Source organism: Panthera uncia (genome assembly GCF_023721935.1).
Source record: "Panthera uncia isolate 11264 chromosome D3 unlocalized genomic scaffold, Puncia_PCG_1.0 HiC_scaffold_8, whole genome shotgun sequence".
NCBI classification, from domain to species: Eukaryota; Metazoa; Chordata; class Mammalia; order Carnivora; family Felidae; genus Panthera; species Panthera uncia.
Window position 1 is genome coordinate 77713265 of NW_026057586.1, and position 12539 is coordinate 77725803.

A 12539-nucleotide genomic window follows, 5' to 3' on the forward strand; every position below is an offset into this window, starting at 1 on the left:
GTTTATTTATTTTTGAGACAGAGAGAGACAGAGCATGAATGGGGGAGGGTCAGAGAGAGAGGGAGGCACAGAATCTGAAACGGGCTCCAGGCTCTGAGCTGTCAGCACAGAGCCCAACGCGGGGCTTGAACTCACGGACCGTGAGATCATGACCTGAGCCGAAGTCGGACGCTTAACCGACTGAGCCACCCAGGCGCCCCATGGCTCACTTATTTTTAAGGAGCCTCTCGGAAGACTGGGCTTCCCTAGAACCTACTTGGAGAAATGTGGCCCAAAAGATGCTAAGATAGAGGGCAATAATCTTCCTTAAGGCAGGGATCTCGGACTTACTTGGCCCAGGCCCCATACTGCTGGAGGGAGGATTAGCAAGGAGACTGAGCAGACCTGGTCAGATCCAGCCGGGCCATTCCCAGCCTAAAAGTGGTCAAGAAGATTCCCGGATCAGTTGGTTATAAGAAGCCCAACAATCTCAATCAAGATCTGTCTCTATTAGCAGCCAACCCCTTCCACCATTGCCCCAGGTTCTTTGTGGTCCTTTAGGCCACTGTGACTTTAGAAAGGTCCCACACTACCAAAAAGCTTTTCGTGCTACCCACTTGAGCCCATTGAAATAGTGACACCCAGAACTTTTGGTTCTTCTTCCAAAGGAGATGGCTCAAGATGACTCATCTTTTTCCTCTCTCTTCTTCTCCTTCACTTTTTGTTCTCTCTTACCGCTTCTCCTTGTCACCACCTCACTTCCTCTCTCCCCACCATCCCTTCCCCCTCACCCACCTAGGTGATGTCCATGGAAGAATATGACATTGTACACCTGGAACATGAAACTCTGGTCCTAGTGGTTACCAGCACTTTTGGCAATGGCGACCCCCCAGAGAATGGGGAGGTAAGACGAGCTTTCACCTGTTCTAGCATGTTCCCCATCAGGGGGAAGAAGGAGGGGCCTCAGTTACACCTGCCGTTCAGTTAGCAAATCCTCCCAGAGCCTCAACGCCCACGACTTGGATTTGGATCCAAGTTCACAAAGATTTGGGACAATTCCAAGACCTCAGCCTATTGGTGCCCACTGATGAGCCAATCTTTAGTGACAATGCTGTCGCCTTAGTGAGCTACTTCTTTTGGAATGGATGCTCCCATTAAGAGCTTGGCATCCCCTGCTCCAGATGAGAGAAGTAGAGTCAATACTACTTGGCAATGAGAAAGAATGAAATACGGCCTTTTGTAGCAACATGGATGGAACTGGAGAGTGTTATGCTAAGTGAAATAAGTCATACAGAGAAAGACAGATACCATATGTTTTCATTCTTATGTGGATCCTGAGAAACTTAACAGAAGACCATGGGGGAGGGGAAGGGGGAAAAAAAGTTGGACAGGGAGGGAGGCAAACCATAAGAGACTCAAAAAATGAGAATAAACTGAGGGCTGATGGGGAGGTGGGAGGGCGGGGTGGGTGGGTGATGGGCATTGAGGAGGGCACCTGTTGGGATGAGCACTGGGTGTTGTATGGAAACCAATTTGACAATAAATTTCACATTTAAAAAAATTTGTAAAGAGAAAGCCACAATGGGGATTTGTGTGCTGGGAATTGGGGGTCCACACACTGTAGCCCTTTTATCAGCTGGCCCTTTCACGCACATCTGCTGCCCAGCCTGAACCCCTAACCATCTCTAACATCCTGGCCCCCAGAGGCATCAGGCTCCTCTTTTACCGGCCAGGACCCCAGATGCTCAGTGCCCTACCCTATTCTGGGTTCATAGACCCATGCTTCACATTTTACTCCTCTCTTGGCTTCCAGAAATTCGGCTGTGCTTTGATGGAAATGAGGCACCCCAACTCCGTGCAGGAGGAAAGGAAGTAAGTGAATGACCCTCCAGGGTCACATGACATACTCTGTGGGTAACTGAAGATTGTCTTTTGGCATCTGGGGTTCACATTTGGGTTCTGGCTGGGTTTTGTGACCTAAAGCCCCTTTGTGAGCAATTTTAGCTGGTGGGTGTCTGGAGTCCACTGGGGCTGATATTTTGGCTTCTCTGGTAACTTCACAGCCCCATGTCTCAGTTTCCTTGTCCATACAAATACTTGCCTTAACTTCTTGTAAGAATCAAAGGAGAAAATAGATGTAATAGCTATAAGCGTCTTATGAAAACTTAGAAGCCCTATGTAAATACCAATTCTTATTATCTTTCCCCTTTGGAAACCTACATTCAAAAACAGCAAAAGTGAGCTCCTTTCCCTAAAACTTTTCCATCAGACGCTCATGGTGGAGTTGTAGCTAATGTAGAGGTTGAGTTCAGTAGATAACATACCTCATAAGGCAAAAATGAAACAAAAAAACCTGTAGCCAAAAGACATTCATGCTGAAATTGCATCCCAATGTCAGGTTGGGTTCTAAAGATATTTCCTAAGGTGACAAATACCTGTAATGATGACCACCCTTGCGAAGCCTGTAAGTCCCCCCTAAAGTAGGCAACATATGGCGTGTGCATGTTGAGCTGTCTTTCCATTAGGCCAACACGGCGTCTCCTCCAGCGTGGAGCAGAGCAGACACCACAGCTGACTGGTGTTTGGAGACGGCGGTCTGCGGAAAACCTCTCCTGGGTTTCTCTTAGCCAAGCACCTGTTGCCAAACTCACATACATTCGTTCCATATCCAAGGGACAGCTGAGTCCCTCGTGATCGGTCATCTTTGACCATGAGCACCTTAGTCCTCGCTCTCCCTGCCCTTCTTTCCCAGGTGGCCATCACAGGCTCCCCCTCACCCCTCCTTCAGGGAGAGAGAGGGCACCATCCATTCTCCCCTCTAGGTACCCGGAACCCTTGCGTTTCTTTCCCCGTAAAGGGCCTCCCCTCCCCCAAGGTGACACAGAAGTCCATGGTCTAGCTGCAGCCCGTGACAGCCAGCAGAGGTAGAGTGCGTGTGTGCATGTGTGTATGTGTGTGCATGTGTGCATGTGTGTGCAGGTGTGCGTGTGTGTGCACATGCATATGTGTGCGTGTGCATATGCGTGCGTATGTGTGCAGGCATGCATTATGTGCACGTGTGCGTGCATGTGTGTGTACATGTGCATGTGTGCACATGCATTCGTGCGCATGTATATACCGCGTTCATATGTGCATGCAGGCGTGTGTGCGCAAGGCGTGTGTGACTGTGCACATGTGCACACATGTCCGATGCCCGAGCATCCAAAGCCACCTCTGGGTATCAAGGAGACCTGCACTCTAACCCGGGCTGTGCCACTAACTCACTAAGCAGACTTGAGCAAGGCGTTTGACCTCTCTGGACCTCAGTCTTTCTCATCTGCCAAATGGGGAGAACCCATCTCTGCCCTGACCACCTCTGGGACTTGTTGAGAGGATCAAAGGATAAAAACAAAGAGGAAAGCATTTGGAAAAACCTCAAACCTCATACAAATACATGTGCTGTTATTTTTAACCCACAACCATCAACCATCCCTCCCACACTAACGACACAGCCACCCCCTGATATGTTGCATGACTTATTTGGAGAAGTGACTCAGTGTGAGACTATTTTAGGGCAGAAAATACACTTACATATATTTAGAACTTTCCTGATGCTGGAACAAAAACTTTGAAGAACATCCAGCTTAGAAACCCTGCTGCCAGAATGCACAGTGTCTTTTTTTTTTTTCTTTCGTCTTCTGCACTCATATTTTTTAAGCTGTTGTGTTTTGGTTTTGGTCTCTTGTTTTGGGGGGAGTTGTTCTGTTTCGTTTTTTTGGTCTGGGGATTTTGTTTTTGTTTTTATTTTGTTTTTGCCTTGTCTGAGAACAAACCTTACCACTTTTAGAGGAAAACGGGGAAACTGGATCTTTTTTTGAAGTCTCAAAGCTCCTGAGCCTCTCGTGCTGAGGTCTGAGTTCCAGTGACATCTTCCTTCCCCTTCAAAATCGTTTAATAAGGAATTCAATCTCTTTTTATGCCATGTCTCAGTGCGGAACGTTTTCCACATTGACTTCAAATGGGAAATGTGACAGATCCTTGAAACATCCAAGGACCATAACTTGATGAAGAGAGAGTATTGAATGGGAATTGTCCAGCACAATCCAATGAAACTTTCTAAATGCTGTATGTCTGTGCCATCCGATAGGGCAGCCACTAGCCACACGTGGCCCTTGAGCACTTGACACGTGGCCAGTGCAAGTGAGGAACAGAATTTTTAACTGTATTTATTTTGAATCAATTTAACTTTACTTTTAAATAGCCACATGTACGGGTGCCTGGTGGCTCAGTTGCTTAAGCGTCTGACTTCGGCTCAGGTCATGATCTCACAGTTTGTGGGTTCGAGCCCCGCTTTGGGCTCTGTGTTGTCAGCGCGGAGCCTAGAACCTGCTTCAGATTCTGTGTCTCCCTCTCTGCCCCTCCCCCACTCTCTCAAAAAATGAATAAACATTAAAAAAAGTTTTTTTTAAATAGCCACACAGAGATACCAGAGTGGACATCACCAGTTAGTTCCTAGCTACTCGAAGTGAGGTCTGGGGATCAGCAGCATTGGTGCCTCTTGGATGCTTGTTAGAATGCAGAACTTTAGGCCCTGCCCAGATCTGCTGAATCAGAATCTGCACTTTCTGGGGCGCCTGGGTGGCTCAGTCGGTTAAGCGTCCGACTTCGGCTCAGGTCATGATCTTACAGCACATGGGTTCGAGTCCCTCATCCGGCTCTGTGCTGACAGCTCAGAGCCTGGAGCCTGCTTCAAATTCTGTGTCTCCCTCTCCCTCTCTGCCCCTCCCCTGCTCATGCTCTGTCTCTTTCAAAAATAAATAAACATTAAAAAAATTTTTAAAAAAAGAATCTGCACTTTAACAGCATCCCAAGATGATTCTTGTGCTTGTTAAAATTTGGGAAGCAACGAAGCGTTCTCTAATGGTTAGGAGGTGGTCTGATCTATTCGTGACTTTTTTGCCAATTAAATCGTTTTGGCTGTCTGGCTCTCAAGATCCCTGAGTTGAGTATGGTGGGAAACCTCTTTAAATACAAGCGGGGTCATGTGCAGATGGCTAGCTCTAGTGGTGGGTGAGTAAGTTTATCCATTCTGGAAGAGTCCATGGAAGTGTTATGGTCTCAACCAACATGCAAGAGAAGGTCCTTGAAACAGGACCTCAGGAGGAGGTTCCAAGCCAGAGCTCACAGGGTCTCTTCTGTTTTGGCAGGAGCTACAAGGTCCGATTCAATAGTGTTTCCTCGTATTCTGACTCCCATAAATCATCAGGCGACGGGCCAGACCTCAGAGACAACTTTGAGAGTGCTGGACCCCTGGCCAACGTGAGGTGAGCAGGGGTCAAGGGCCTCAGGGAAGCCATCTTGGGGAACTGGATTTAGTTTCAAAGTGGGCTTAAGGTTCCTCCCTTGTATTCCTGTCCGTCTCTTGAATAACCAGCTGCACTCTAGCTCTCTGGGGATTCCCCTCGCCCCATTAAAGCACACTACCCAGACCCCTTCCTATACACACTCTGTCAGAGCCCCATCACCCAAATCTCGCCCCGTCATCAGCACATCATTTGTGCCAAAGGGTGTTAATCCCTGGAAATTACTCAGTAAGCTGCCCTTCCCAATGATATGTTACACCTAATAGAAACTTCTGGAGACACCCTGCCATGCCCCAGTGGCTCTCAACCTGGGACACACATCAAAATCATCTGGAGGTGTTTGCAATATACTGATAATCAAGCCCCATTTCCAGAGATTCTGATGTAATTGGTCTAGAATTGGGCAAGTATTGCCTTTTTTTTTTTTAATTTCCCCAAGTGACTCTAATGTGCAGTCTGGTTCAAAAAATACTGGCCTAACCCCATGTTTACCAAAGGGCAGTGGTCACATACCAAGAGATCATTTTATATGGGATACGGGCAGATATTTTATATTTCAACAGTTGGGAATGTGGTCCAATGAGCATTTAGAAAGAAAGAAAACTGCAGATCCCTGGTTTCACAGATGTTTGTGAAAACAAGGTTGATGTCCACTGAGTATCCCGGCCTGGCCACAAATCTTTCCGACCTTTGCTAACCGAACCTTTTCCTACCTGCTCAGGGCAGTGCTCAGTAGATGGTACACATCACGAGGGGTCCTGGATATTGAAGTCTTATGCCCAGTAGTGCACGTTGTAATAGACTTTATTTTTTCCAAGTAGTTTTAGGTTCACAACAAAACTTAGAGGAAGATACAGAGAATTCCCATATATCCCCTCCCCCAACAGAAACAGCCTCTTCCACCAGCAGCGTCTCCATCCAGAGTGGTCCGTTGGTACGGTTGATGAACCTACACTAACACATCATCATCACGCAAAGTGCATAGTGTACATCCGGGTTCACCCTTGGTGTTATTTTCTATGGGGTTTGACATCAGTGCGTTGTTTTAGTTTGACATTGAAACACCGGTTTTGTGCTTTGACAGCCGGACCCGTTTTTCTCTTGTTGAATCTATCACGGCTCAGAGCAGGCATTGGCAAGCTGTAGCCTGGAGACCCAATCCAGCCTGACCACTGTATGTTTTTACACAACCCATGAGCTGGGAGTGGTTTTTGCACTTGAACATTGGCAATTCACTTGAGGATAGAAACCATTACCGTTGAACCCCAATTAAGCAAAATGCCACCCACCCCCCCAAACAAGGAACCCCAGTCTCATAGGTAGACATATTATTAAAAAATCATCCTCAATAACTGTAATAATAATTTTTTAAATGTGTATGTTGTCAATAAAAACGTGCAGGAATTTGTTTTCTCTCTGTTATGAAGGCATCCACATAACAGCTTCGATTTTGTTTCTTGGCCTAGAAACCTAAAAATATTTACTCTCCGGCCCCATGTCTAATAAGTTTGCCAATTCCCGGTTTGGAGGCTTAAAATGGGAAGTTTGAAACCCCAAGGTGAAGGTCATATTGGAAACGTGAGTCTAGGAGATGACTGGGAGGCAGGTCTTTACGTGCATCGGGAAACGTATTAATGCATGAATTACCCGAACCACCTGCTAGTGAACACAAGTGGTTTTGATGAGGTGGTGAAGACAAATTCAAAGCAAGCTAAACAGCGGTAATAAGTAAATAATAGTATCAGCCGTGGTCACATATGGTGACGTCGTGAACGTAAACTTCGCATGTTTGAGGAACAACGGCTTAACCACAAAGCCATTACTCGTGCTGGGAATTTCCAGTCTCCACTGGGCCGAGGTTAAGGGGGGCGTGGCTTGGGAAGGAAGTTCCTGGCCCCCCTCCAACCAGTCCACTCCTAGTTATCAGCTCTCCTGTCACACCATCACCCTTGGAGGAAAAGGTGAGGAACCCACCTCCAGGAAGGGCATGAGCGGGCAGGTGGGGGAGGGGGGCTGCGGGGGCAAACACTGCCTAATCCCATGTACTTTCTTTAGAAAGCCTCTACAACCAGGGAAAGAAGGGCAGGAGAGGAGAAGAGGCCCAGAGAGGAAGCATGCATGTGGGATTAAAAGAAGCAGATGTTAACCCATGCTAACCTTCACCTGACCTGTGAGACCCCCGGAGCCATGTCAAGTGCATTCTCCAATGACAGAGAGAATGGGAGTCCCTTCCCAGATTCCCCTCCTCCTCTCTGCTTCCCCCATCTCAATCTTTCGCCAGCCTGACCCCTTCATTCTAAACAAACGGATTGGGAGGCACAGGCAGAGACAGTATGGAATAGCTCACACAGATCCACGCCTGGGCTTGTCTGAGATGACAGTCTCCAGCAGAAAACTCCAGGCTAGGAAAGACGTGGGGCGGGGTGTTCTCGTCCCACTTGTGTGAACCTGTCACTTCTGCCCCAGTGACGTCGAGACCCACAGCCAGGACCAAGTGTCAGTCGGACAGCAAACTAGCAATAGCGGCCATCTGACACACAGCCCTCCCCTTCTCATACCTCAGTCAAGGCCACCCCACCTTCCCAGAGAGGAAAATCTCATTAACCTGACCCCCGCTGATTCCAGCAGCCACGTTTTCTTGGTGGTACCTAGGCAGAGAGGGTTTGTGAGGCAAATCAATGTCAGAGACATTGCAAGGGGTGGAGTCAGCATCTTTATAAATCTTCCATCCCCTTGTAGAAGCACCTGTTTACACACCAACATTTGATGTGGGTTTTTTTAAGTTTTTATTTTAATTCCAGTTAGTCAACGCACAGCGAACATTTGACGTGCTAATGACAAGGCCTTCTGATCTCGTTAATGCAGGTCCCTGAGGACTTCTGTGTTATGGTTTTCATTACCTGTGTACTTAAAACTAATCTGCTTGTGTCCCTTGTAGAATTCAAGCCCTCCCATAAAATAGACTAATTTCTCCAGCTTAGAAAGGGGCACACAAGACACAGCCAATGGTTCTGGGTCATCTCTATCCCCAGCTCATCCTCCATAGGACCATTGGGAATTTTCTCCCGAGGATGGTCATACCTTGCAGAGACCAGAAGGAGAGGAGAAGAGGCCCCAAGGGCTCCCAGATTTTTTTAAAATGGCCTAACCCAGGTGGGCTTGGGGCTGTCTGACCACCATGGGCTAATGGAGATGCTTCTGGAGATGCCAGATGTGTTAGTCTGCTCAAGCTACTGTAACAAAATATCAGAATGGGTGGCTTCGACAACAGAAATTTATCTGCTCACAGTTCTGGAGGCTGGAAGTCCAAGATCAAGGTGCCGGTAAGATTGGTCTCTGGTGAGGCCTCTCTTCCTGGTTTGCAGACGGCTGCCTTCTTGCTGTGCCCTCACATGGCCTTTCCTCTGTGCACATTCAGAGTGAGAGAATGCTATTGGGTGTTTCTTCCTCTTCTTCTAAGGACACAAGTCCCATTGGACTAGGGACCATCCTTATGACTATATTTAACCTCAGTTACCACCTTAAAGTCCCCATCTCCAAATACAGCCATATTAGGAGTTAGGGTTTCGATATATGAATTTAGGGGAGACATGGAGTCCATAAAACCAGACGCCCCTCATGCCCCACAGTCCCCTAACACAGACCATCTCTTGTCTCCTCGGCAGGTTCTCCGTATTTGGCCTTGGCTCCCGGGCTTACCCTCATTTCTGCGCCTTTGGACATGCCGTGGACACCCTCCTGGAGGAGCTGGGAGGAGAGAGGATCCTGAAGATGAGGGAGGGAGACGAGCTCTGTGGGCAGGAAGAGGCTTTCAGGACCTGGGCCAAGAAGGTCTTCAAGGTAACCACCTGCCCAGATCCCAGAGACCCAGGGGGAGAAGTCATGACCCCCCGAGACCTCCAAAGACAGAGTGCCTACACCATATGAAATAGAAGAAACCTGAGAGAACTTCTGGTATTTCCCCACCATGTGTCCAGCCAGGATACAGCTTTAAACAACTCAGATGAGTTTGGGTGGCCTTAAAACACACATTCTTCACCCAGAATCTAACCTCCTGCATCATGGGCAAGGAGTTGGTCTATAAAGCATTGTGCTCTTGGAATTTCAGAGCTGGGAGGAATCCATCCCTCACTCACATTTGGTAGACAAGTAGACAAAAAAACCATAAAGTAGGTTAGCCACACCAGGGGGCTGTGCCTCGACCTGGAACTCAGATCTCACCGATTTGTCTACTTTGACATACTTATCCCTCTTGAGCTAGATCTTTGCTGACCAATGCAGGAGCTGTCGGCCCCATGTGCTATTTAAATGTAAATGTGAATGAATTCACATTCAGTAGGATGAATGGACAAGTGAATATAGTATGTCTCTACAGTGACATATTATTTAGCCATAAACAGTATAAAGAACTTATACCTGCTACAACGTAGCAGGTGGATGGACCTTGAAAGCATTATGCTAAGTGCAAGAAGCCAGACACGGAAGATCTATGATTCCGTTTAAATGAAGTGTCCACAATAGACAAACCCATACAGACAGAAATTAGAGTAGTGGTTGCTAGGGGTTTGGGGCCATGAGAGTGGGAGTGAGTGCTGACAGGTACAGGGTCTCTTCTGGGGGAGGAAGATGTTCTGAAACCAGACTGTGGTCGTGGTTGTGCAACTTTGTAAATACACTCAAACCCACTGAATTGTACATTTGAAAGTGATGAATTTTATGTTACGTGAAAAATTTCTAGGGGCGCCTGAGTGGCTTAGTCATTTAAGCATCTGACTCTTGATTTCGGCTCAGGTCACGATCTCGCGGTCATGAGATCAAGCCCCACGTTGGGCTCTGCTCTGATAGAGTGGATCCTGCTTGGGATTCTCTCTTTCTCCCTCTATCTCTGCCCCTCCTCCCCCTCTCTCTTTCAAAATAAATAAATAAACATTTTTTTAAAAGAAAAATTTGCATATATATATGTACATAGAAATAATTAGGTGATTAATTATAATATATAATATCGTATATGAAGACAGAAATATTATATATTGCATAATTGCAGAAATATATTGATATTACATAAGATAATTAAATATATTTATATACTATAATAGATGTATAAAATTTTAATTTTTCATTAAATATGTAACTCTAATACACACATATTAAATAGAATTTAAAAAACTCTATTTAATATACACATATTATATAGAATTTAAAATCTCATTCCTTGGCTGTGTATTTCATATTTTCAGCAGCCACAAATAGCTATTGGTTACTATATGAGACAGCACAGAACATTCCCATCATGATGGAACCTCGTATTGCACAGGGCTATTCTAGACATGAGGTCACAGGGGAAGAAATGCATAATGGCCTTCTATCTGCATGGGGGCATGATTTGATTGGCCATCCTGGGAAAAACGGAAAGCCATGAATACGGACCTGCCACCTGTCACCTGCTCCTTCCTCCACCCTGGAATGCATTCTCTTCAGCAACCCCAGGAGAAAGTGGATTAGGTAGCTGCCTATCATCCAGTTGGCATTTTCCGTCCTGCATGTAAATGCAGATAGAAAGAGGGGAAACTGAGGCCCCTGAGCTAGAAGGATATTTATGGGGGGAGGCTGTGTCCATAAGCCTCTTTCTGGATTTCTTCCTAAATTAGAAGAACTGAGATAACTCGGCTCTTTTTACCTTGAGAAAACTATGGTTCTTGACTTCGTCAGCCAACTTCGATTGAACGCCCCAGAGTCAGGGTCTGTTACAAGCCCCTATACCCTTTGGTTATCACCGCCCCCCTCCCATCAAACTCCCAGTCCTGACAACCACTAATCTACTTCCTGTCTCTGGGGAGCTGCCTGTTCTGGACATTTCATACGAATGAAATCATATAATATGTGGTCTTTTGAAACCGGCTCATTCACTTAGCATGTTTTCAAGGTTCATCCACATTGCAATATATATATTAGTACCTCATTGCTTTTTATGGCCAAATGATACTTTGCTGTACGTATATATCATATTTTGGTTAGCCATTCATCAACTGATGGACATTTAGATTGTCTGAAAATCAACGCAAGGCCAAAAAAGGGTTAAATCTGCCCTTAAAGCTTTTTAATTATCCGTGGCTTTTATTCCAAAAACCTGAATTCCAAACAGTAATTCTTAGGACCACTAAAGTCGGAGAACTTATGAACTTGGCAAAAAAAAAAAAAAAAGGAAAAGGAAAAGAAAGGAAGAAAATGTCATATGCAGGTATTCAAACATTCAGTATGCTCTGCTTTTAATGTAATTTTTTAAACCTTTAGAGGAAGATGGATGGGAAATTCTAAGGTGTTTATTTTCTTTTTTAATGTTAGGTCTCTACAAATATTGGTTTTAGGAATAAATGACGTAGAAGTTACATGTTAAGTAGAGGTTAAATCCTAAACTTATTAGTAAATATGATATGTCCAGCACATCAAAGGCGTTCAAAAAATACTGGATGGATTAGTGGATGGATTGATGGATGATTGGCTGGCAGGTATGTGGGGGGATGGAGAGATGGCTGGGTAGGAGGGTAGATAGATGGAAGGAGGGAAGGAAGGAAGGAAGGGTAGATGGAGAGATGGACAGATGGATGGATGAATAGATGGAAGGAAGGAAGGGAGGGAGGAGTGAGGAAGGGAGAGTAGAAAGAAGGAAGGAAGGAAGGAAAGGAGGGGGAGAGAGGAAGGAAGGGAGGGAGGGAGGGTGGAAGGAAGGAGGGAGGGAGGGTGGAAGGAAGGAAGGAGGGAGGGAGGGTGGAAGGAAAGGAAGGGAAGGAAAAAGGAAAATAAAGGAAAGGATGGGGAAAGAGGAAGGAAGGAAGGGTAGATGGAGAGATGGACAGATGGATGGATGAATAGATAGAAGGAGGAAGGGAGGGAGGGAGGGAGGAGTGAGGAAGGGAGGGAGGAAGGAAGGAAGGAAGGGAGGAGGGAGAGAGGAAGGAAGGGAGGGAGGGAGGAAGGGAGGGTGGAAGGAAAAGAAAGGAAAGAAGGGGAGAAAGGGAAAGGAAGGAAGGGAGGGAGGGAGGAAGGAAGGAAGGAAGGAAGGGAAAGGAAAGGAGGGGGGAGAGGAAGGAAGGAAGGAAGGAAGGAAGGAAGGAAGGAAGGAAAAAGAAAGGAAAGGAGGGGGGAGAGAGGAAGGAAGGAAGGGAGGGAGGGAGGAGGGAGGAAGGGAAGGTGGAAGGAAGGAAGGGTAGAAGGATGAAT

General features: G+C 46.4%; 1 protein-coding gene across 1 annotated transcript in view; it reads left to right on the forward strand.

Annotated features, from left to right (window-relative positions):
- The window catches only part of NOS1 (nitric oxide synthase 1), an 89932-nt gene that overhangs the window by 57476 nt on the left and 19917 nt on the right, over positions 1-12539 (forward strand). The window contains exons 14-18 of the mRNA XM_049619271.1: positions 779-883; positions 1793-1851; positions 2802-2903; positions 5166-5282; positions 8987-9161. Of these exons, the coding sequence (XP_049475228.1) occupies positions 779-883; positions 1793-1851; positions 2802-2903; positions 5166-5282; positions 8987-9161 (558 nt within the window). The remainder of the gene's footprint in view (positions 1-778; positions 884-1792; positions 1852-2801; positions 2904-5165; positions 5283-8986; positions 9162-12539) is intronic.